This window comes from Tetrao urogallus (genome assembly GCF_951394365.1).
Source record: "Tetrao urogallus genome assembly, chromosome: Z".
Lineage (NCBI taxonomy): Eukaryota > Metazoa > Chordata > Aves > Galliformes > Phasianidae > Tetrao > Tetrao urogallus.
In genome coordinates this window covers 56,308,814-56,335,412 of record NC_136816.1, presented here as the reverse complement: position 1 = coordinate 56,335,412, position 26,599 = coordinate 56,308,814, and the positions used below count along the sequence as shown (strand labels likewise).

At 40.7% G+C, this 26,599-nt stretch overlaps 1 protein-coding gene across 1 annotated transcript in view; it reads right to left on the bottom strand.

Annotated features, from left to right (window-relative positions):
- Positions 1 to 17,111: 17,111 nt before the first annotated feature.
- Positions 17,112 to 26,599, bottom strand: part of ERCC8 (ERCC excision repair 8, CSA ubiquitin ligase complex subunit) — a gene marked incomplete at both ends in the record, with an annotated part of 32,558 nt that continues 23,070 nt past the window's right edge. The window contains 3 exons of the mRNA XM_079548836.1: positions 17,112 to 17,180; positions 18,806 to 18,892; positions 22,974 to 23,171. Coding sequence (XP_079404962.1) covers positions 17,112 to 17,180; positions 18,806 to 18,892; positions 22,974 to 23,171 — 354 coding nt within the window. The remainder of the gene's footprint in view (positions 17,181 to 18,805; positions 18,893 to 22,973; positions 23,172 to 26,599) is intronic.

Here is a 26,599-nt window from a genome sequence, read left to right as displayed (position 1 = left end):
CTCTCCAAACAAGTCTGATCTTCTGTACACACTCCTGATGGACACGTATACATGTCACCATCATTTCCTCCAGGAGAAAGGCAGGTAATCTTGGATTATAACAGACTTTTATTTAAATAATTATTTGTTGTACGCCTTTCTTCTCCAACCTTTATGGTCTAATATGATATTTTTACAGGTAGCTCCTTGACTTCTGTGGTGCTTTGCAGTTCAGCACTCCTCAGCCGCTCACTTATTCTTCCCAGGTGTAATGGAGGAGAGAATCGGAAAGGTAAAAGTGCAAGGATTTGTGGGTTGACGTAATGACAGCTTACTAGTCAAAGCAAAAGCTGTTTGCACAATCAAAGCAAAGCTGCTTCTCATCAGCAGGCAGGTGTTTCAGCCACTCCCAGTGAAGCAGGGCTCATCACACATAGTGGTTTCTCATGAAGACAAACATTACTACTCTGAATATCCCCCTTCCTCCCTCATTTCACCAGCTTTTATTGTTGAGCATGATGCCATGCAGCATGAGATGTCTCTTTGGTCACCCTGTGTCAGACATGTTATCACCATTATTTTCATCCTCAATCTAAAACAAAGCATCACACCAGCTTCTCTGAAGAAAATTGACTCTATTCCAGCCAGAATCAAGACAATCACCACCACACACCAGTAAGACAGCATGTGCTTTCCCCTTATAATTAAAGATCTCTTTCAAAAGGACTGCACGCTCCTGAACTCCTTATATTCGTGCCAGCTCAACTGTCTGCAGCATGAAACCAGAGCAACAGCAAGTGCAGAGTAAGTAACTGAAGTTTCTTCGAGGGCTCATAAGCACACTTCAGATGGTGGAGGCTGACAAAGCTGGCTGTGCTTGTTTGGAATAGTGGAGGAGTGGAGGAGAGGATCTGACAGCCTAGCTAGTCCAGCAACTGCATGGGCTGTTGCTGGACTGAGTACCACCTCATTTTGGGCATTTTACTGGCCTGGATTTATTATTAAAAATCTGGTGGACCACATGACAGACAAAGAGATAATTCAAAATGAAAAACCCAGCACAGATGCATTTCTGCTCCCATACTGTCATTGATCTTCAAGGCAACTTCTTCTACAGAGTGATCTTCTAGGCAAACACTACTAAAAGACACAGCTTATCAGATGGGACGTGCTTTCTGAGATGCACTAAGAGCTCTTTTTCCAAAGTGTTCAAAATCCCTATTTTAATAGCCAGCAAAAAAAATCGCTGCCAACAATTCAGAGCAATGAGTTTTTTGGAGATAAAACTGTCTCCTTCTTGTGTACAGAGAAGTGCAGCAGAGATATCAAACAGCAGAGCTCAAGGCAAGGCTTAAAGATAGGAGTAGAAATATGATTTGAGAAACTCATTCTGCCTTGGACAATCTGCCTTGAAACTTAGAATGCTCTGCAGAGGATTCTGAGGCCAATGTGGAAGGAAGGCAGGAGAAAGAAATGAAACTTTTAGTCTGACCTGAGTGATCCAAATGGTTTATTAAAAAAAAAAAAAGTTCCCAGTCTTCTGTTTTAGCTGAGAAACTAGTTGTGACAGTGAGACACCCAACGTGCACTGGGGAATGCTGATGAGGCTGGGGATGCTGGGGCTTTGCTGACACTGGGATCACTCTCCCAAGGAGAATACTGTCCTATCACCCTCAACAATTGCATCTGGGGACATGCTGGACAACAGCAATCAACAATCACATAATAAAAGAAACGGATATTCTTCCTCTTCTGCAAATTTCTTTAGTGTTGGGACAAGAATTAAAATAGGTCAAGAATAACAGGTGGAAGTGGGGATGTGGCTTCTTATCAGATGGCGGAGCATTATCTAACGCTTATGTGTAGGTAGGAGCTGAGAAAAAAATCCTTTTAAGAGGACTTGTTTTCAAATCTCCACCCATTCTGACATGCCTTAACGCTCACTCTAGTGCAGCCACAGGCAAAATAATGAGTTACAAGAACAGCTCAAACAGAGATTAATGCAACTCTTAACCGCATGTTGAGTCTTATGGAAAAAAACAAAAAAGCAAAAAAAAAACCAAAAAACAAAAAACAACAAAAAACAAACAAAAAAAAAAACAAAAAAAAAAACAAACAAAAAACAAAGAAAAAAAACAAAAACAAACTTACCCTGAGAGTTTTAAAAAGAAGATTGCACTTTTTAGTTTCTGTTTTTTATGGGTCAGGGAACCTCCTGCATTAGTCAACAGTGTTCTACTATGGAGTAATACATAGGACAATGTTCTTCAGCTGGATAAAAATTCAGATTTTTAAACTTCCAGGGAAGTTTACAAGACCCACACTCTTCACCCAGTTTAGTAGTTGAGGTACAGTTTTTCTGTGCATGTGACATACGCATACATATACAGAAGTGACTTTCAGAGGTAAGGAACTTTGGATGACTTCTGTGATCCTATAGTTTCCCTTCAAAGCTTAGCCACTGGATGGTAGAGAACCTTTAAATACAATCTTGTCATTCTGACATGGCTTATAAATATTTCTAGAGAGTACACTGAAGCTTGCTCTTCATATCCAGAGGTTCTACAGTGGATGAAGTAAACTGTTAATGTATTTATTGTGCCTTCTTTTGCTAATTGAGACAGGAGACAGAACAAGAAATCTGAATTTACAATGAGGTTTTCAGAGACATCTCAGGCTTCTAAGCTGCCCTCAGCTTGATCTCAGACTTCGTAGTTTATAATGCGTTCTACTTATATGAAAAGTTTCAAAAGCTGCACAAGCTCATGTATATGAGTGCAGCTGAAATTTCTCTCTGCAGATATGATGCCATTGTGACACAGAGGAAGTTCTAAATTGCCATCTTTACTCTTCTCTCTCACCATTTTTAAGGCAGCTTCTCTCTTTGACAAGTACTCAAGATAAGCAAATAGTGGTTACCCCCAAGCACCTTCACTGCTTCTAGTGTCAGCTTTTCCACACATGAAGCTGTTCAGGAGTTAGGTCTCTTTGTTAGGACATGCTCCCTAATCCCCCTAAGATCTTGATAAAAATCTTGATATTGAAGTCCTGCATACTGCCAATTAATAAACAATAATAAAAAGTAAAATAATGATTAAAAATAAATAGTAAAGAGAAAACAACGTTGCTCCCTTCCCAGCACTGTCTCGTTGTTGGTTTGGTTAGCTCTTGTCCCAGATACTTGATTCTGCTAGAAGATGCAGGTGATTTCACAGCAAAGTTTGTTACAGAAATAATTAATTTTCTTTCTAAGGCAGAAATTGAACTGCCATTTCAAATTCCACTGAAATTCCTGAAAGCAAATTGATCTTGCAGTCCAGCCTGTCTCATGTTCTTTCTTTAGAAGTGATTTAGGTACTTCAGGTGAAATGGTTTCTATTGTGACTTTATGGAGATGGAAGCAAATGTCTCAGAAGCACTAAGGAAGTACAGAGCAAAATGCTGCGCAGGAAACTTTTTGCTGACCTCAGACCCACTTTTGATCAGCAAGTATAAAGGAAAGATCCCAATATCTGTCAATTTGCAAGAGAATCCAGTTGAGTTTTTGAAGTTTTGAGCATCTAGATCTTATTTGGCCCTTCATATTCAATATGAACATCAACACCTGTCTCATGGTCTCAAGCTGCGTCAGTGGAGATGTAAACTGGATGTTAGCAAGGATTCAAATGCTCAAGGGTGGCCAAGGAACTGCGTGCCAAGAGAAGAGGTGAAGTCTCCATTACTGGAGGTATTCAAGAGGTATGCAGACGTGGCACTGAGGGAGGTTTAGTGATGGGAACCAGTAAGTCAGGATGGTTCCAGACTTGGGGATCTTGAAGGTCTGTTACAACAGAGAACTCCATGATTCTAACTGCTACCAGTGCCTCAGCATTGGGTTTTCTTATCTGAAGCATATTATGTCTAAAAAGACCATTTCAGAGCATTACTTTTCCAGACAGATACATGCTTTCTTCTCCTTAAAAAGCTACTGTTTTGCTTGAACTTCCTCACTTGGGCCTGATTCATTGCATTCATCTATTTGACTACGTGTACAGGCATATGAGCAGCCCTCCTCCCCTACACTGCAGCACTAAGACGGACTTAAGAAGCTCAACAAAAACCATCACAGAAATCCAGATCTCCAACAAAATGCACCACTGAAAAACAGCATTACACACAAGCTTGCTAGTGCTCACAGGCTTTGTGCCTCCCCAGTCAGGAAAATCACTTTACCCTGCATTTGTGTACTTACAACTTAATATTAGAGCTCATCTTCCTGCCAGCCTGCTAAGTGTGAGTGGGCTACTGAAGCATTACCAATAGCTGAGTTACAGAATGAGGCAGGCAAGAGTCAAATGTCAGGAAAATGTGTGCTTTTCCATAAATGCTTTAATGGTTAATCTTTAACAGTTAAAAGGCTTCTAGATTAGAGCTCCTAAGAAAACATCTTGTTTCCCTACCAGCCCCAACAGGCTGCAAAGGTGGTGAGGCTGAGAATGGGCTGGAAATTTCAAAGCATGATGGATTAGACATAGAAAAAAAAACAAAACAAAAAACAAAAAAAAGCAGACAAAGCAGGATAGTTTCCATACAAATTCTTTCCGTTATATTGTTTTGTTTTTTTTTTTTAAAGACTTTGCCAAGACATGGCAGGATTTTTGAGCATGGAAACTAAAGAAGCAATGCAGCCCTGCACAAAAGCTTTCGTCCTTGCCACCTGAGGTGGGGTAAGGCTAATTTTAACTGCTTTGAATTCCCTCACCCAAGCTGCCAGGACATTTCTGCGCTTGCTTGGCCTGCCCTGAGCTACGCACCCTCCAGGAGCCTGAGTGCTGCTGACTCTAGAGGCTGATAGAGGTGGTGGAGCTGGGCTCCTGCTGGCTCTGCCCTGCCTTGCCCACTCTGGCCATGACTTGGAATCCTGTAGAAGGTAGTGGCTCGGAGTGGGATAATGTTGATTGGATCACGGAATCATGGAATCATACAATGGCTTAGTAAGAAGGGACATTAAAGACCACTGACCCCCAATCCCATGCCATGGGCAGGGTTGCTACCCACCAGATCAGGCTGCCAGAGAACATCTGTGTACCCGCAGATTTCTACAGAGTCCAGTCAGAGACAACATCTCAGCTGCTTTGTGCACCATGTACTCAGATTTTATCAGGTCTGGGACAGCTATCATTTTCTTCAAACAGCTCTTAATAGCATCAAGCATCTCTGTCGAGGAATTGTGTGCAAGTGCTTTGTAGATATCCTCTCTATTTCCTTGCTGTTGAACCTAAAATACACTTGTGAATGGAATCAAATTCTACTTAGTTTTGCTGCTAAATTAGGTGAAAGTTTGTCCACCATACTAAATCATTAGTATATTTACTCTACCCACACTCTGGAGCTGAGAAGATATGAGTCCTGATATAATGAATGGGTAAAACCTTTCAGATGGGACAAGAGTGTGGATGATGTGGTCACGCAGAAGCAGGGCATGATGTTTGTCAGCTGCAGTCAGTTCCCCATGTTTAGGTTAATGAGGGTTTTGGACATCCAGGATGGTGTGAGAGCATGTGATGCAGGTGAGAGCACAGTGCATAATGTCTCATGAATATTTAAGAGGTAACCGAAAACAAATGTCTGACTCATTTTCTAAGGATCTAATGACAGAAGTGGGTCTTGAGATCTGATAAGAATGAGAAGTTATAACCTGGGTAGACCAGCTTGGAGTAAGGTCATAAAAAGGGTGGAGATATTTGCTGAAAGAGCAAGTGAACAAAGACTGCTTGCACAGGCTAGGTCAAAATCATGAATTGAGCTGAAGCAAGAAAAAAATGATTTAAAGGGGAACTGACATGGTGGTAGAATAAAAGCAAAGGTTAAAAAAGAACACAAGAAGCCAAAATAAACAGTAGTTAGCTAGATCTCAGCATAGGAATGATCTTAAAATTTGTGACAGCTTTCATTAAACAGGCGACAGACATGGGAGTAAGTGAGGAGGAGAAAGTCATCTGGAAGGGTGATTAATGAATGAAAGTTAATCAGAAAGTTAATCAGCTCTGAGCGTGAGGGGGAAAGAAAAAAAAAAAAGGCTAGACCAGATTTGATGAATAGTTCTGGAGGAAGAAGAGGTGATATCTCAATGCTGGATGAGCAGAACTTATACATTCCATGGAGGGCTGCTGGTCATTGTGCTGAAGGGAGGACAAGGCAGTGAAGAACATGTTAAAAGAAATAATGTAACCCCAATCAGAGTGGCCTAAATTTAAGGCAAAATGGCATTTAGAAAATGGTGGGGGGAAAGGCAGAAATGTGAAATTGAGTAAAGAAAGATTATGGAGAAGTAGCATCTATAAACCCGGATAAAGAACAAAGGTGGCAACAGTTCTATGTTATGTGAAGTTATAGAATTGGAAAATAAATTGTTATGACAGTGAATAACGTGCCTGATTATTTACAATGCTTCAATCATACTTCTGTTTAACTAAGCCTCTTTTAGATAAACTAACTTTTGCATGATAGTTTTTCTCAGTGAGAATAAGATTCTAAGAAGCTGTAGGTGGCTGGAGAAAAAAATAATGAAAATGAGAGGATTATAACGCAAAAATAGTATGTAAATGTCAGGCTTTTGGGACAATATTTTCTAGTGACTTAACAAACAAAACCGCAGGTGTGGGAACTAATGATCTATTTCTTCATTGAAGAGTATTGCACTGAATGCGAGTTAAAAAGCAGCTCATGTTATTCTGGAAACTGCTTGTATATGTTAATGTACAGGGTTATGAAAAAGCGAATGAACTCTCCTCCCATCTGTCTCATCCTGTGGGTGCAGTTCAGCTCTCACATTGCCAAATGGCTGTCAGAGCTAAGCACACGTGTTCTGCTGCTTTGAACGTGGCCTGAGCACCCAGGGTGGGGAAGAATGGCATGGAGGCTGCCTGGAAAGGCAGGCGATGTCTGAAAAGCGGGGGACTACCAGCTCTAAGCTAAAAAGCTTGGTGAATAGCATCCAGTGAGTGAAGGCTGCGGGTTGAATGCACAGGCAGGCCAGGTCTGCCTGACTCTGGGAACTATGTGAGTGCAGCAGAAAGGAGATGCAAATTAAAGCAGTGGTGAGAGGAGGCCGTAGACGGAGAGCAGGAAAGGCCTGAACTGAGCTCCTGCAGGGAGGCAGTGAGGACAGAGGGACGATGATGGAGCTGTGCAGGCACTCACAGCTGCACTGCCCTGACCCAGACCCTCACCCCACTGAGGCCTGCGGTCAGGGGCCAGCAGCAGGCCCGGCCCTGCTGGTGCTCAGGGGCGCTGGGTGTGCTTGCCCCATGTGCTCTGGGGCTCTGACTTCCCTTCAGGAAGCTGGCACAGCTGCTTTGTCTCCTCTCAGTCCATCTTTCTTGTGGCTGCCGTGCTCGGTTCTTGAGCTCTCTGGTGGGATGCTGGGCCACTTTCCATCCTTTCACTTGTTCAGATTTCCCTCTCTTTGATGGGAAAAGAAACTGCCGGTACAATTCTCAAGGTTACTGGAACATATAAGCCTTCCTGCTGATAGGCGACATGCCATCGGGATCACCTGACACGTATTTAGGGTATGCAGGGCAAGTCTATGAAACCTGTAATCTGGGACAGGCAGCACAGCTCCTGTATCCCACAGGCCTGCATGTCTCACAGCTGTCTGCATTTCACAGAGCAGCCCATCACAGAGAGTTATTTAAATTGCTTTGATATACTTCATTAGTCAACCTGAACTTTAATGGGTATCTGCAGTGGCAGAACAGGATGAAGCAGCTGTCTCACACATTCATAAGGCCCTCAGGTATAGTAGCTGTGTGCAAAACAATTAAACGTTCTGGAAACTCTCCTTATAAACAGTGATGAATAGCATTCAGATGGCAGAGCTCTGTGCAACTTGAGAGATGTGGGTTGTTTTTTCTTCCTGGGAAACAATTTGTGCACTACTCCAAGAACGTGTAACACACTGTTGAGTGGGTGCCAAGTGGGTCCACTTCTCATAGGAGCTGTGCATAAGTTCTGCATGATGGAGTCTCCTGGCGCACAGTGCACCACAAAACCACAGGCTGCATGGGGACTTCAGATGCTTCACTTCAATTCAGAGGGCAGTAATGCATGCTCCATGTAGAAAGGTGTGTTCTCTCGGCCGTATAGTCCACCCAGAAGCATTAGTGATGGGCAAAAAATGAAGAGATTTGTTCACATTTGTTTTGTGGAGTCCAAAAACATTTTTTTCATGTTTGCTAGCATGAGAATCACAATCAGCTGATTTCCTTAGGAGTTACAGCAGAGTGTAGGAGGTGATAGCAACAGTAATTAACTGTTGAGCAATGCGAGACACTCCCTACTGACTGCCAGAAAACATGGGAACTCAGGATTCTTACCGTACACCTCCTCTTTGGTGTATCCTTAAATACAACAAACATGGGCTCCCCACAGCTGTGCTCATCGTGCTGTTTTGATGGAGAGCACAAAAGAAGCATGCTAAGGCAGTAGCAAGGCAGGAAGCCTAGCCTTGCAGCATGGGGCTCCACACAGGTGAGCTACACAGCACCATGTGGGCTACATGAGTTGGGCTGCTCATGAGAGGCAGAGTTAACATGTCTGGGTAACATTGATGCCAGGAGAAAATGAACACGCTGCAATGGAAGGAAGGATTCCCTTTTGTCTCTGCCTCTTTTCTTTTTTTTTTTTTTTTTTTCCTCCTCTGTCTTAAAATAGCAGCAGCAAATTAAAGTTTCACCGTGCACACTGAGATACATTTTTGTGGATGAAAGTTACACACTGCGGGCAAGCAATAATAGCTATGGTTCCTTCAGAGGCCAGCCTAAGCTACGAGCAGAGAGGATTATGAATCAACTTTTAAGTTCAAGTTTTAAATACAAATGGAACTGGCTGGCTACCAACGTGAGTCTGTTCTTCCCAGTGATTTCCAGCAAGAGCACAACATCTTCCTTCATCTAAAATGATTTCACTTTTTGGATCTAACTTTTATAAAAATCATATTACAAATTGTTTTAGAATATTTTTGTGAAGCCACTGGAGGCTGAGACTTTTGCCTTAGAAGTCTTATTACAACTAATACAAAACAAGGATGCTGAGACCTGTAACTGATACAATACAAATATCCTGTCAAGTGCTTTGCAGTCAATAGAAAAGTAAAATGCTTTGTATTCTTAAAACGATCACCAAAAACAGCTAAAACACCGTAACAGCCCCCCTTGACTCTGCCCCCTGCATTGCTCTATTCTGCATGTTACAAAGGCATATTATCTTTGTTGCCAAGTTGATTACCCCACTCATGCTTAAACATGTTACTGCAGATTACAAATGTATGGCTGTAAAAATAACTGGTTGGATTGATTTAAACTGCTGATGTTAATCTCCAATTTGGCATGAGGAGATTTACTATAAAACCTCTTTGGGATCACCAATGCTGCTCACTCCCAACAGAAAAGTGTGGATTCATGGAGTTTGGAGTAAACTGAGACAGGAACACCCTCCTCTGAGGAGAAGCTGGGAGAACTGGGGCTGTTCAGGCTGGAGAAAAGGAGGCTTAGAAGGGATCTCACACCATGTCCCTAAATACCCAAAGGCTTCTTCATGTAGTTTCCAAGAAGAAGGACAGAGCTGGGCTCTGTCATTGGTGCCCAGTGCCAGGACAAGAGGCAGTGGGCATAAATAGGAACACGGGAGGCACAGGAGGTTCCCCCTGAGCACCAGGAGCACTTCTGTGCTGAGCAGGTAGGTAATGGAGCATTGGCACAGGCTGCCCAGAGAGGTTGTGGGGTCTCCTCCTCGGAGATGTCCAGAAGCCACCTGGACGTGGGCGCCCTGCTCTGGGTGCTCCAGCTGGAGTAGGGGTTGGGCCAGATGGAACTGGAGGGCCTTGTCAACCTCAGATCTTCCAGAATTCTGCAGGTATCCACCTAGCACAAAGATAATGCATAACCCAAAATATACAATTTTTCTTCTTCCTTAACTTTAAATCATATGGTAACAAAATGAAAACTAAGAACAACTCAGTGTGCCTATGCAATTAAAATGATGTTTCATATGTAAATAGAAAGCTCTTCTTTTACTACCTCAAACATTTATTCTCAACTCTTAGGCTTAGTAGAGTTTGGCTGAGCTAGGGGTGTCTGTGCATTGCCAGCATTGAAGATGGCACTGGCCAGCTGTCATCTTTGCAGGCATGTGGGCTGGCGGGTATGGCTGGCCATATGGCACATGGATATGGTTTGAAGGGATGAAGCTGCAGGCAGCAGGCAGGCAGCTGCCTGAATTCCTGGCCGCTCAGTCATGCCTATTTATCCTCCATTCCCATTATCTTCATAAAAATAGACTAAAAAGAAAACAAAAACAAGGGGAGGAGGGAAGAAGGCATGTCCATTATATAACTCATCTTTGACCACGCCAAAGGACTTCAATGATATGATTTACGTGTTTTTGATTAGTTGGATGTTACAAGCATTTAACTGCTCCCCACTGAAACCCATACATGGCCTTGAAGAATGTCTCTTAAGTGTCAAAACCTCAGCACACATCTAAGGGGCCATGAACGCAGTAAAAACTCAGACTCACTCTGTTCGTGGACTATTACAACCATATTAGTTCCTGTGTGTTACATGTTAGAAGTATATAGTGGGACATTTTCCATATCTCAACTGATAAGCCCATTACTTGACTATATATCTCAAACTTCATTGGTACTAATGCTCAGCTTACATGTTCATTGTTCTGGGCTTCCCAGTACAAGACAAATGTGGGACTTTTAGAGAGTCCAGGGGAGGGCCACAAAGACAGTGAGGGGCCTGGAGCATCTCCCATGTGAGGAAAGGCTGTTCAGCCTGGGGAAAAGACATCTGAGGAGAGATCTTATCAATCCACACAAATATAAAGGGCAGGGGTCAGGTGAATGGGATCAGGTTCTTTTCAGTGGTGCACAGTAACTGGACAAGGGGCAGTGAGCACAAACTGAAATGCAGTTCCATCAGAACATGAGAAAAAAAGCTTTTTATTCCGAGAGCGACATAGCACTGGAAGAAGCTGCCAGGAGATATTTTGAATTCTCCTTCTCTGGGGATACTCAAAACCTGTCTGAACACTTTCCTGTGCAACCTGCTGCAGGGTTTTAGCAGGAGGTTGGGTTTGGTGATAACAGAGTTCTCTTCTAACACCTGTAGTTTTGTGATTCTATGATGCTGTGATTCATCATGACAGAATCTAGCCCAATATTCAGCAAAGAGCTTACAATTCCCATCTGTATGCAGTAGATATTTACCTGTGTTAAAAATTAGGTAACAAGCAAGAACTTTTCTCCCATGGTGCCAAAGTAGTGGCATTTATATTATATACGTATATATACACCACAAATGTATACATATATATAAAATGCATACATATAGCCATATGAAGTAGGATAAGGACTCTAACAAAAAGTTAAACATAAGGGGAAAAAGACAGCTTTGTTAATGTCCCCAGATTTAATAATTTTTTTCTGCTTTTTGATGTCAGAGTTCTCAGGGCCCTGAATAAGCTGGCTGAATATGTGAATAACTTACTCATTACTAAAAAAGGGTGCTTCATGCAATAGAAACCTGGCTTGATTGTAAATCCAAACAACAAAATCCCTACACCTTTTCTTGTGAGCAGATGTATAAAAGCATACACATACTGGGCAAGAGAAAGGGGAAAGGCTATAGTGTTTACCTTTTTTTTTTTTTTTTTTTTTCTCCCCAGTATTTGAGAGTTAACCACCTTTGTCTCGATGCCTGACTCTTTGCAAGCATCATAACCTAGACATGAACAATCAAGGAGCATTACCTGCCTGCCTTTGCAGAGCTCAGCTTTCACTCAGGCTGAAGGAGCCTTTTCTTACACTCAGCTGGCTCAGACTGGCTCCCATCTCCTTTGTTTCCCTAGGCTAAAAGGGAAACTAAGTTCTTTGATCTCTTGTGAGAAAAAGTATTTTTTTCCCTCTTCTGTACCTTCTGTATCAAACTGAAATAAAACTCTTCTCAACTTCCTTGGCAGGCAAAGCAAGTCTTCGAAGCAATAGTAAATTCCCGGAATGGCCTTACAGGATGCAAACATTTCTGTACGCGTTTTAACACAATTTGACTGCTCAGTCCCACTCACTGCTGTGATGGAGTGCTCTCCAGCTTAGCTCCAACTCTCTTCAAACTCCAAACTTTCTCATTGTTTTTAACAGGAACATAGCATTCAGCTATCAGCTAGCTGCCTCTCAAGTGCATGACTTTATTTCAACATGAAAACAGTGCTCCTTCTAACACCTGACTGGATCTTAAGATGTTTGCTACTTTTTCTGGTTGACACAAGAAGTACAATTAAGCTTATACTATACCCCTTCCTGCATTTCTGACTCTGAAAGAGCTCAAATAGCATAAAAATACATTAGCGTGGAAACAAAGTATTTATTAAAAAGGAAGAAATTCAGATTTAGCCAGCACTAAAAAGATGTGTAAAAAATCTGGAACACAAATAATAAATTCACTACAGCTAGAATCTTTTCATAGAAATTCCAGCAGAATATTCACAGAACTGATGTTTGAGATGCTGCTTAGTATCAAATGATTTAAAAACTTGGAAACTAGCATCATCTATCAGTTACTGTCATTACACGGAAGGTTTGCAGCAACTCAACTGCAGAATGGGACTGGATTCTTGCCCAAATGAGAGGTACTTCTCATTTCCTTCACCATAAACACCTCTCCTTCCACCGGAGGACAACAGTTAAGAGTGAGAATATCAACTGATGGCGGAAAATAATTTGGGAAGATTCCTTTGCAGAAGATAACAACTCCTAATAGGAGTAATAAACCCCTGAGGAAAAAAAAAATATCCTATTTTTAGCTGTCTGGGACAACTTCAAACACTAGCCTGACAGGAGTGTGAGTAGAGAAATACTTGGGCAGATAATCCCCAGCCCACCTCTTCCTCAGCTGAATCCCACACTGCATTCATGGCACAGCTTATGCAAAACTGGTATGATGCAAAAAGTTATACTGCAACAATATGAAAATGAACCCCGTAAGAGCATAGGAGGATGGGATGGAATGGAATGGAAGAGTTGAAAGAGATCTACAGTGATCACTGAGTCCACTGCCTGATCACCTCAGGGCTAAACAGAGTTTACAGCACATTACTGAGGGCAATGCCTAACGCCTCTTGAGCACTGACAGCACAGGTCTCAGCCACATCTCCGCGCGGTCTGTGCCAGGATCTGACACGTCACAGCACAGAGATGTTTCCAAACACCTCTCCTGACCTCCCTCTAGCAGCTCTGTGCCATTTCCATCCTGCCCTTGGCTCCCGCAGCAGAGCCCAGCACCTCCCTCTTCCTCCCCTCCTCAGGGAGCTGCAGGGAGAAGAAGTCAACTCTCAGCCTCCTCTTCTCCAGACTGGGCCACTTGAGTGCCCTCAGATTTCTTTGCCGGACATGGCTTCAAGCTTTGTCACCAGCTTTGTTGTCCCCCTTCAGACATATTCAAGGACCATAGCATCCTATCTACATTGTGAAGCCCAAAACTGCATCCAATATTCAAGGTGAGGCTGCACCAATACTAAATACTGAGGGAGAATCACCTCTTTTGTATGAAGAATTTTCAAATAGGTCCCTACTCAAGATTTTATTAGGAATAATCTCAAAGAATTTGGCCCAGGAGAAGAATGCAGGAGAGCTGGTTTGTTTTCAAGGATCACCTCCTCCAAGTTCCAACACTGTTCATCCCGTCTTGCAGAAAATCAAGCAAAGGTGGAAGGATATCTGCACAGTTGAAAAACAAGAACCTGACAAAACTCAAAATGCAAAGAAGGAAGCACAAAAGAAGTGGAAGTGTAGAAGAATATTTAAAAAAAACCAAACCAGTCCAAGCATACATGTATGGGTTTAAGAAATCCAAACTCATCTGGAATTAAATCTGGTGATGAACATGAATAAAGAAAACCTTTTACAGGCAGCAAAGAGAGATTAGGGTGAGTGTGGGCCCGTGAAAATGTGGGCAGGTGAAATGGAGACAAAGGACATAGTAAAGTGGTACAAAGTACTTCTTTGGCACTGTCTTCACTGATTAGATTGGCCTTTAGCAATCTCAAGTCTGTGAAATGAATCAAAAGTCTGCAACAAAAAGAAGAGCTAGCTAGGGAATACTTACACAAGTCCATGGTGGTTGACTGGATGCACCCACTGCTGGTGAGGAAGTAGGCTGATACTGTTGCAAAGATAATCTCAGTTATCTTGGAAAGGTCATAAGAATCTAGAGAGGTTTCTGAGAACTGGAAGGTCACTCCTGTCTTCAGGAAGGGCAAATGCAGGCCAGTCAACCTCATCCCCATTCCTGCCAATGTAATTTAAGTAGCCCTGGAAGCCTTTTCCAGACACATGAGAACAAGAAAGTGTTTGGGAGCAGTCAGCATGACTGTATGATGGGGAAATCATGACTGATCAGCCTTCCAGCCTCCTATGATGATATCCAACTGAGCAGATGAACAGTTGGTTACACTTACCTTGACTTCAGTAAGGCTTTTGACACTCTTTCAAAACACCCTTATAAGTAAGCTGATGAAGTGTAGACTAGGTAAGAGATAAAACTGCAGAACAGGTGAAATGCAATGCCCAGAGGCTTGCTATTAGTGGCTAAAAGTTGGAGTTGGAGGCTTGTAAGAAGTGATACAGGTGATTGTCAGAATCCCTTCCAATCTCAACACCTGTGCACTCAAAGCACAGGGAAGTGAGGAGTAGGAAGTAAAAAAAATTAAATGGATATGTTTTTCAGACTATAGTCACAGGGACAAGGCCCCAGAAAGCATTTGGATAACTGGAAAAACACAGAGTTGCCCACAGTAGGACAACTATATTATACTGTATTAGGCACAATAAATTTATTTTGGCACTGATAAGCGGAGCTATTGGTCCAAAAAGGATGGCTAGAAAATTTCTGATTATTCTCATCTTCTAACAGAATTGTTTAATTGTGAATTGGCTAACAGAAAGCAACGTCGCTCACTAAGCCTGGCTGTAGATGGTGGGACACTGGGGAACAGTGGAGCACTTCTGCATTCTTCTTCTGCATCAGCAGCACAGTACTTCAAGAATAGGGTATGGTAGCTTCCTTACCAGGCTTGTCATGTTTGCATCTGAACACCTTATGAGAAAAAACAAACCTGAAGAAACTTGCAAACTTATGAAAGGGAACTCTGAGAGAGGAAGGCCATTCAAAAACAAAACACAAACAGCAACAAAATGTAACGCAACACTCATTTATGGGTTTGCTTTACAGTTTACTTTCTTAAATCATTCAAATTTCTACATCTCTCCCATTCTATACACCATTACAAGATCCCCACAGGCCTCGTTTGATTGAGGATGCATTTTTGTGGGTTATTTCTTTCCTAAATTCAACATAATCCATGGTCATGTTACACACAACTGAAAACTGATTTAAAAAATAATGGATTTATTCTTTGCTAACTAGCTCTGCTATGACGTACCGAGCAGCATTTCAGAAATCCAGATACCAAGTACATGAGCTACAGTTGGCATACACAAATTATAAGCACAATTATAACACACAGAGAGGTCTCTTTAATAGCACATACTTTTTAAAAGAAAAATCAAAACACGTAATTTTGCCTCAAATATGTTCCCTAAGTTTTCCACTCTCAGGTGGAACAGCCACTACTGTAATGAAAGTGATCATTTTTTAACAAGTAGAAAATTCACTCATCTAGTCTCAGAAAGTGGCAGCATGGTCCTTAAACTAACTTAATCTGAAACTCTGGGAAGTTTTCCACTTTACGGCTTGATTTAATAGGGCAAGCTAAATTTTCTGTATCCACCAGCAAATTCAGATTACATATCAAACTTGTTTAGTTATTACATTTGCCTGACATGTGCACTTCTCACTTTGCATTATTCTGTCTTCTACACTGATACAAAAATTGACAGTTGTTACCTTGTATAAATATTAAATACAAAAAGACAGCGAATTAACTACAATATGCATAATAATCATACTAACGATACACATCATAAAAAGATTAACTTATTTTCTTTCATTAATATATACAACATTTTTTTCCTTCTGTCTGAGTTTGTTGTCCTACCATTACCTCTGGTTTGGAAAGGTTTTTTTATTTTTTTCCTGAATAAACTGCATTTCTGTCTAGCCTAACTCAAGTCCCCAGTTGGTGATTATGCAATGTCTCAGGCAACAGCTAGTGACTGCAATTAGACAGTGATTCCACACAACTCCTCCTTTCCAAAACAGACCAGCTTTAGGACTATCAATTCAGAAGAAAGCAGTTTTGAAGGACTAGGTTTTCTGTGTCTAACTTAAAATGTGATCCTTTCTTTGCCTTGCACTGTATGTAATGTCTGTCTCTGTCCATGAATTCTCCATGTTGGCTAGGGATGTGAGAGTTATTTGTAGAAGTTACTTTTTGTTATTTGCTGATCTTAAAAACCTCTTAACAGCAGCAATAAAAACCCTAACGAAACCCTAGCCTCTATTCTTAATTTTATAGTACAGATTAAGATAGTAGCTGATGGGGTCACCAAACAAATACTGAATTAATGATCCCAACTATGCCTCTTTCTGAACTGAATACTGCGTTTCTAGAGAAACTTTTGCAGAACTGATAAAATTTAAAAGAACAGCACAAAATTCTGTTAGTTCCCAAAGTACATAAGCAGTTGAAAATGGACCCAGCCTCCTCCATCTAGACACTGTAAAAAAGTATCCCTGAGTTAGTCCTTCTTAAGGCAAAATCCTCTGTATCATCTCTCTGAAATGAGGGGTTACCTCTTTATGTATTAGTGATAACCACAATGCAATGCTAACTGGTCCCAAGGGATTTAAATTTTCCTTTATCAGTTGTTCAATACTGAAAAAAGACGACCAGTGGGTAAAGGAAAGTATCTTTTAAAAAAAGCATAAAAAGTAAATCTTTAGAGGTAAAGGTAACAGGGAAGAAAGAAGACAAGAAAGAAGTAGAATCTCGTTTCTGACTCTGCTTTAAGAGAATAGTATCAGGAATCCCGTCACAATAAATCTACCAATATCCACTTCTGCAGATAAAGTCCTTGAATGCAGTGCCTGAATGTCAATGTTGTATCAGCATGTAATTGAAATTCAGTCTTCGCCATCACTGCTGCTCCACGCATCTTCATACGCTGGATTTAAGTGCTGCCGACGCAGAGACTAAAGAAAATAAAAATCCTCTCAGTGGTTGGCTTAATTAAAAATCAAATCAAATAAGTGCAGTGCTAAAGGCGTTTCTTAAATCACTATCTATCTGCAGACTATCTTGTCTCTCTCATGGTTAATGGATTTTCTTAAAGAACTCTTTGGCCATTCTGCTGATTAGAGACAAGACAATACAGACAAGACAAACTAGAAGAAGAAACAGTACTCTGTTTAATTTCCACTTTAGCCAAAAGATCTGGAGTACTGACTGGAAATTAACATATTTCTGAATTTAAATTATGACATATAGATATTACTGTGTTTGTTTTATGTCAACAGTTTTTAAGTCAGAAATTCACTGGCCTAGAATAACCTAGCAGCATGCTCTCAAGTAATTTTGGCCTCTGTTTACATCTAATAACTAGTTCTCACTTCAGCTTGAGAGTTTGTGCAGACATGCGTTGCACTGAATCATAGTTCTGACTTTGGGTAAAACAGTTTTCCTTGTTTAATTCCATCCTGGGGTCTTATTTTGACCGTTAAGGGAAATTCAATGTCTGTTCTAGAATGTGAGAAATAATAGTAACTAGTGTCAGAGAAGTAGGGAGCAGAACTGTTTCTTTCAGAGGCAGTGCTGACTTACCAACTTTGCAAACAGCAGCTGCAGTTTAAGAAAATACCTCCGTAATGTCAAACTTCAAACAGCACTTACAGCCACAGCTGGGCAAACAATGTTTTGCTGTGGTTGTTGCTGCTGTTGCCGTTTTGTTTTGCATAGAGAAAAAAATAATTAACTCACAGCAGAATTGTTAGCCAAAGCAAAAGTTTTCACCTCACGTCAGTTGAACACATTTTGGCTTTAGGTTATCCAACTTCTGAAGCTACTTTAAAAAATTTGCTAAAATGTAGGATAGTTTTGAAATAATCTACACTCCTAAATGAAGCAAACATCACAAAACTGCTTCAACTCTGATCATTCCCACAAATGAAACATTTCATAACTTTAAAACTGGAATTTTTGTATGCTGTGAGCAAGAACATAGCAAAATGAGCAAAAAAAGACACAGTAGAAACTTGATTTCTTTAACAGAAGTACAGTTTGCCAGACTGATTCTGTTTCAGTTCCTCAAAATCTACAAATTTCTCCCCACCTCAAACTGCAAGGATAATTTTTATGGCTCAACTCTAGTACTAAGAGGAAAAACATACTTTCTTAGAAAACATTATCGATGAATCTTCCCTGAAATAGCCCAAATGTCTTCCCTTAGTTATCAAAGTTTGCTTGTTTAGAGTCTTTTTTTTTTTTTTTTTTTTTGTAATATTCCTGCATCATAAATATTTGGTGTGAAAGTAAGGAACCTGAAGTGGAAATTGTGAGACGATAGCCAAATGAGAAGTACTACTTTTAACGAAATGTGAAGCTAGAAGTCTACAAAGTGGTTATATGCAACTGTGAAAGAAAAACCCTCTCAAAACCTCACAGCAACTAGAAGACTGTACCAAAACAACCACTGATTCTCCTCTAAATCAGCAGCTGGTAAAAATTCTGATAATGGAACAATTATTTCATATGTAACTATTTCCCACCCAAGTGCAACAGTTATAAAAAGAACAGTTCAAACTGAAAAAATATTAATTACCTTCTCTGAAACATCATCAAGAACTGGTTCTCGAAGAGCTGGTATCCATGCAAGGATATTGCAGTCTTTGCTACCACTATAAAGTTCCTTTAAGAAAGCAAGTAAAAATGACTCATGTAGAAATATACTGGATAGTGAATGATGTTGGGGAAAAAAGTGCATGGAATATTTATTTTTAAATACATTATTTATGCATTATTTCAAATTATGCATTACAAATGCATTATTTCTAGTTCTAATATAATCTTAACAAATAGTATTTTTAAAAAATATGCTAAGCAAAAAGAATGTTTATGTATTCTCCCCAGACTACTCACCAACATACTACTACTCATATTTAAGCATACTTCATTGCCTAAAAGCACTTATCTTTTTATCTTCTTCCCTCTTTCATGTGTACTGAAGAGAAATGTATTTTAAAAATCAGAAAGCTTAAAAGATTTCAATGGAGGTGCAAGAAAGAAAAAGGAAAAACTATTTTTTTTTAATTAAAAATATGAGTCAGGCTACAGTCATCTATTCAGACACATGTTAGAAGAGAGTCTAAGTATGGAGTAAAGAAATACTAAGTAAACATAGTTTTAGTATGCCTAGGGTAAAGGAAAAGAACAAATAAAGAACTGTATCCTGCTGGGAAGACAGAGAGATCAGAAAGACTGATTTATTATTTTTAATATAAATAGCCTTATTTATTATGGTAATGACTAAGAACCGAGATTCCATTGTGCAAGGCATCCTGCAAACACATGGAAGCAAACAGCCTCTGCATGGAACAGCAAACAATCAAATACAGCTTCATTTTCTTAGTTATTAAGGAAATATAGACTTTTCTGCCGCTTTAAACTGAGGATGTTTTGTTAATGAGAAATAATGCACAAACTTCACAGTAAGTTTTGCAATAATAATGCTTCTCTTTTCGAAATGAGCCAACGTGCCGATTCTCTCATATGCCTTAAATCTTGAAACACACTGCTGCTTCTTACATAAAGTATCTGACAACACTCAAATATGGCCCCTGTGTTTAAACTGCACAAGTGAGACATACAATGTAATTTTTCTGTATTCAAACTGACAACATAAAAGTCTTTAAATGTGCTGACTTAAACTGGTAACTGTGTGTATGTGCATAATTATAGTAAATTGATTCAATGTAAGTTCAATCAATTATTAGAGATACACCTTCGCAGAAAGTCTCCTTCTGTATTATGTAGATGTAATTCTAGAACCACGTGAAATACACTGATGGTGCAAAAACTTAATGCTTAGTAGGCACTTAGAGGAATAGATACCCACTTTGATGGGTAATCTTTTTCAAGTGAACTGATACACTTCTCAAGTATCAGAGAAGAACTTGGGTTGGAAGAGACCTTAAATTTCACCCAGTTCCAACCCCTGCAATGGGCAGTGCTGCTCCCCACCAGCTCAGGCTATCCAAAGCACCATCCAACCTTGCCTTGAACACCTACAGGGATGGGGCACCCACAGCTTCTCTGGGCAGCCTGTGACAGTGCTTCACTGCCTCTGAGTAAAGAAATTCCTACAAATATCTAATCTACATCTCCACTCTTTCAGCTTAAAGCCATTTCTCCTTGTTCTATCTACGCAAAAAGTCAGTCCACCTTTTTTTATAAGCTCCCTACTTCCATAAAACTGCTCCCAGTTACTCATGCATAAAAGACACGCAAGATTAGAGTTTATAGTTTTATGACTGATAAACTGATTTATTATCTAATTTATTATTCTAATTATCTTGCCTAGAAGAAGATGACAGATCTAAGTTACACCAAGGCATGGGTCAAACCTCACTTCATCCTGTCAGCAGTACTCTACTCAAGCACCCTGTCTCTGGCAGGATGCGGGATATCATTTGAGTTTTAAAACAAGCAACTCCTCACAACCGCACATTCCTCCTTGTAAGGAATGTAATGGCGACATCAGCATACTTCCACTTAATCTGTATTAATATTTGTTACATTTCTTCAGGTAATACGCTGCACTGGACTAACACAATTAATTATTACAACCTGAAATGCTGACTCACACCTGAAGTCAGTCAAAAGAAGAGACAGTGGGTAAGGCTCCTGCATTGTTTATGTTACAGTATAGCATAATATTTCTATATTACGCTTTCAAACTCTGAGGAAAGATCGTAGATAAGACCTACCCTAAATTTTAGTTATCTTTATGTGTTGCCTACAACTACATTTGCCAAATTCCTTTGCTGGTGTCACTGGCATTTCCTGAAAAATACAGGTAGCTCTAATTTCAAACAACACTAGCTCCTGAGGTGTGGCTAATATTTTATGGCATGTTATTTGTGTGTGGGGCTTAATTTCATTTCTTTTTCTGAAAGAAAAACGTAGGTCTTGTTTGTTTACATAGATTATTTTAAGCAGTTAACGTCATGCAATGATATCCAGCATACTCAGTTCAACAGTAAACAGCATCTTAAAGATTTCACAATGAGTATTTCCTTTTCCACACCACCCTTGAAATTACCTACTCTTATAAGATTAATGGCTCTTTTAATAAGCTAAATTCTACAGTTCTTATTACTCAAGCAGACTAACATCTTATTAACTTCACAGAGAGATTTACGTAAGAAAAATTTAGGCCAACAATAATATGGATTTTATGGCTCTATTCCCAAGATCTCAAAAGGGACATATACATACATTAACTAAATCTCATGCCACTCTGTGGAGACAGGTCCCCATGGTATCTCAAACACAAACCTGCTAATTAATTTGGGCCTAATAAGAATAGACAAAGAGTAACACCACTGGATTCCAAACAGCTGCATGGGTATCTGGGATAATATTTTTTACACAATTCTGAAAAAATATTAAGAAAAACTGAAGATGAGATTTAGTGGTGGGTATGAAAAATCATCCAAAAAGTTTAAAGATAGCAAATAAGCTTGAAAGAATATTATGAATAGTATGAAGAAAATGCTAACAGAGATCCAGTACTAGGTGGAAACTGTAGAAACTATACAGTGCACACGAATTTCACATGTGCTAAAACGTAAGAAAGATGTTGATCATCAGCTATATTTTTCACCTGTAAATGAGTCACAAAAAGATAATAATTGCCCTTTCTGACTCAAATATTTCTGCTGGATATTTTAGAAACATAAGACTAGAAAGGAGGACCTGGAAGATAAGGTGCTGTGCTCAACACCTGAAGGTAAGTATACAACAGACTTAAAATCCGCAGTCTCTACACTGCTCATGGCACAACAGCATAAACAATTTGTAAAATATCACATGACAAATTAGGCTTTGTGACTCTTAAGTCTTTAATGATGAAGGAATAATATACTATAGCAGGAAAGGAAAAGTGTGCAAGGAAAAAAGTCTGTTGAAGCCACAAATCCTTGTAATGCTATGCTATTTCTTACGTGAAACACGCTCGGATTAACTTACTAAACTCATCATGTTCTCAGCAAGTGTATCTAAACTGTTACAGATCCAGTGATGGTTATAACTATTGGTGTTTGAGCAAGACTATTCTAGCCATGTACTTAAGAGGTTGCTCAGTACTACAAGCAATACTAACACTTCATTTCAATGCACTTCAAGAAGGTGTACTCTTTCTTACTGTGACTATTCTTAGCTGTTTCAAAGAAAGGCAAATGCCTCACCTACACTCTTACAGAAAACAGGAAAAAGCTTTAACACAAACAATTTAGTAATGACAATACAATGACAAAAATTATTCTAGGTATATTGAAAAGTAACCTGTGTGAAAGGAAATGAGTAGCTGAAGGAATCCAGTGCACAAAGTACATACTGTACTGCTACAAAGAAGAATTTTACCAAACGTTTTTCACTTGGCACACAGGCCACAGAACTATCTGTTTTGTCAAACTTTTTGATTAAAGTACTTCCCTGAAAATCTCTCTCTTTTTGTGCGTATGTTTTGACAATGACAGAATGGCTTTGGTTGAAAGGTACTTACAGATAGAGTTCCAACCCCCGTGCTGTGGACAGCATGGCCACCCACCAGCTCAGGCCGCCCAGGGCCCCATCCAACCTGGCCCTGAACACCTCCATCGATGTGGCATCCATGGCTTCTCTGGGCAGCTGTGCCAGAGCCTCATCACCTTCTCAGTAAAAAATTTCCTGCTTAAATACTTCAGAGTTGTCATCAGTACTTTACTTACCTGAAAGTTAGGTTGAAATACACAGCAGTCAACAGTATTATAATGACCTCGAAGCATAGTTATCAATTCTCCTGAGAAAACTGTATAAACAGCAATGGTAGTTTTATATGGGACAAAGGCAAACTCTGGACTACAGCCACAAGAGACGCTGAATTTAAGTCCTTTTCTACTTTCATTACAGACTTTGCCATAGTTAACCTGTAAAACAAAAAAAATTATGTTGTTAGTTCTTAAGTAAAAATACAGGAAATAACTTTACATAAAAAGGGCAATTTTGTTTCTTCATTAATCTGGTAAAATTCATAAAGTAAGCTTCATAATGCTAACACAATTCCTGAGAGTTACACAAGTCTTTGCAGTTACTGGTATGTATCAAGAGAATCACTTCTTCCTGTTCATTAAATTTCATACTCTCCTTAGTAACAACTATAAATCAGAAATTTAGCTCTTGGAGGCAGAATCTGCAAAGATTATATGCTGAATCTACACTTAGTAGCCAAATTATCACCAAAATTAAAATTGGTTCAGGAATTACCTCCTTAAGCGCATTCCTAGATAATCCAATGTAATCATTTTCTGTCATATAGGCACACTATTAGACTTATACAATGGTATACAATTATAAACAACATATACACTGTACTTTCTTAGGTTTCATCAAGTGCAAATTTAACATTTACAGCTTTAAGAACCTACTTTAATACATGGCAATTACACTGTCCTATCAAGCTCTTAAAATATGCCATGCACAGGAAAAAAGAAATCAATACATCACTTCTAAATATTAGTTTTCAAATAGAAACAGAAAGAAGTAGTAACAATGTTTCTTATAGTCCACAATAACTGCTGGCTTAGACACAATTTCATTCACAATTTTAAGAGAAAGAATAAAGAGAATTGGTAGTGTATTCATGTCATAATTATACTCAAAATCCATTGAGTTCAGTGCAAGTCTTTAGTCCGCATATTAAACAAAAACTGATCCACCCGACCTGAGGTGAAACCTTACTGGACGTGGTGCTCACCAATGCAGAGGAGAGCATTAGAAAGGCTAAGGCTGAAGGCAGCCTGAGCTGCAGCGACCGTATCCTGGTGGAGTTTGTGATCTCCAGTAATGCAGGACTGTCAAAAAGCAGAGTCAGGACCCTGTGCTTTAAGATGGCAAAGTTTGGCTGCTCAAGGAACTGCTGAGGGAGAAACAGTCCTTAAGGGCATGGGCACAGAACACAGCTGTCAGCTCTTTAAGGACACCCTTCTGAAAGCACAGTGGCTCTCCATCGCCCAGAAGTCAAGCAGGAGAAGCAGGCAACAGGCACGGCTGTGCAAGAACCTGAAGCTTAAACTGAGAGAAAAGAGGGAAATGTGCAAGAAGTGAAAGAAGGGTTGTGTAGCCTGGGAGGAATACAGGGCTGTTGTCCGTGTGTGCAGAGACAGGATTAAGAAAGCCAAGGCATAGGTGGAGCTGAACTTGGCAAGGGATGTGAAAGATAACAAAAAGGGGTTCTAAAAAGGGGAGCTCTGCGGAAAGGGACCTGGGTGTCCTGGTGGACGACAGGTTGGCCATGAGTCAGCAGTGTGCCCTTGTGGCCAAGAGGGCCAATGGCTTACTGGGGTGCATTAAAAAGAGCGTGGCCAGCAGGTCGAGGGAGGTGATCCTCCCCCTCTACTTTGCTCTGGTGAGGCCTCATCTGGAGTACTGCGTCCAGTTCTGGGCTCCCCAGTACAAAAAAGACAGGGATCTCTTGGAAAGAGTCCAGCGGAGGGCCACGAAGATGGTGAAGGGCCTGGAGCATCTCTCCTATGAGGAAAGGCTGAGTGAACTGGGTCTGTTCAGCCTTGAGAAAAGGAGACTGAGAGGGGACCTGATCCAGGTCTATAAATATCTGAGGTGTGGGGGGCAGAATGGCGAGGCCAGACTGTTTTCAGTGGTGAGTGGAGACAGGACAAGGGGAAACGTTTGGAAACTGCAGCATAGGAAGTTCCGCACAAATGTGTGCAAGAACTTCTTTACAGTGAGGTGACGGAGCACTGGAACAGGCTGCCCAGGGAGGTGGTGGAGTCTCCTTCTCTGGAGATGTTCAAGACCTGCCTGGATGCCTACCTGTGCGACCTGGTGTAGGGAACCTGCTTTGGCAGGGGGGTTGGACTCGATGATCTCTGGAGGTCCCTTCCAACCCCTACAATTCTGTGATTCTGTAAAGGTACATAGGCAGGAGGAGACAGGCCAAGGAAAGTGTTCCCCCTCTGATGGTAACGGGGAGCTGGCTTCCTCAGACAGAAAAAGCTGATGTACTCAATGAGTGCTTTGCCTCCATCTTCACAGGTGATTAGAGTCCTCCCCATGCCAGGGCTCTGTGGGTGTAGGAAGCAGATTCCATCCCACTGTAACAGTGGAACAAGCTGAGACCTCCTCATGCAATTGAATGTCCAAGGGGCCGGGTGATATCCATCCCAGCGTTCTGAGAGAAATGGCTGATGTGGTTGCCAAGCTGTTCTCCATCATACTTGAAAAATCTTGGCTGTCCGGTAAAGTCTCTGGTGACTGGAAAAAGGGAAACATTACTCCTATTTTTAAGAAAGGGAGTAAGGAAGACCCAGGGAACCATAGACTGGTGAGTCTCACCTCTGTGACTGGGAAGATCATGAAGCAGATACCTCTAGAAGATATGTTAAGGCACATATGAGACAAAGAGGTGCTCTGAGACAGCCAGCATGGTTTCACTAACGGCAGCTCGTGACTGGCCAATCTGGTGGCTTTCTGTGACGGAGTGACGGCTTCGGTGGACAGGGGAACAGTGGTGGATGTCATCTCCCTGGACTTCTGCAAGGCTTTTGACATGGTCCCTCACCACATCCTTCTCTCTAAATTGGAGATGTGTGGATTTGAAAGATGGACTGTTTGTTGGAACTGGCTGGCTGGACACAGCCAAATGGTTGTGATCAACAGCTCTGTGTCAGGGTGGAGGCCAATCACCAGGTGCCCCCCAAGGGTTGGTCTTGGGACCGGTGCTCTTCAAAATATTTATCAGTGACACATACGATGGCATCGGGTACACCTTCAGCAAGTTTGCAGGCAACACCAAGCTGAGTGGTGCAGTCCATACATTGGAGAAGGGAAGCCATCCAGAGGGGTTTGGACAAGCTGGAGAAGTGGGTCCATGAGAACCTAATGAGGTTCAACAAGGCCAAATGCAAGGTGCTGCACTTGGGCCAGGGCAATCCCAGGTGTTATACAGACCAGGGAAGATCTCCTCAAGAGATTGGCATGTCATTTATGCCAAATTGTATGTGCATTAGTAAAGATCTCTGGGTTCTCATAAAGCTCCCCGGGTTCTCATATAGCTCCCTGTCACATTTTCTTGGAATATAATTTAAAAAATAAAATATTTTGACATTAAGCTAATATTTTTATATATATAAATGCTAATATTTATATATATATTTATATATATAAGCTAATATATATATATATATATATATATATATATATGAAAAACTATACAAATATTCTAAAGCGTAAGTATTTCCTTGATGTCTGGCTGTATTGACTGCTTTCTATCAAAAAGTCTGAGGCAAATACAAGGATCATTCAGGATGAGCCAGGCAACAAGAGAGTGTGCTCATGC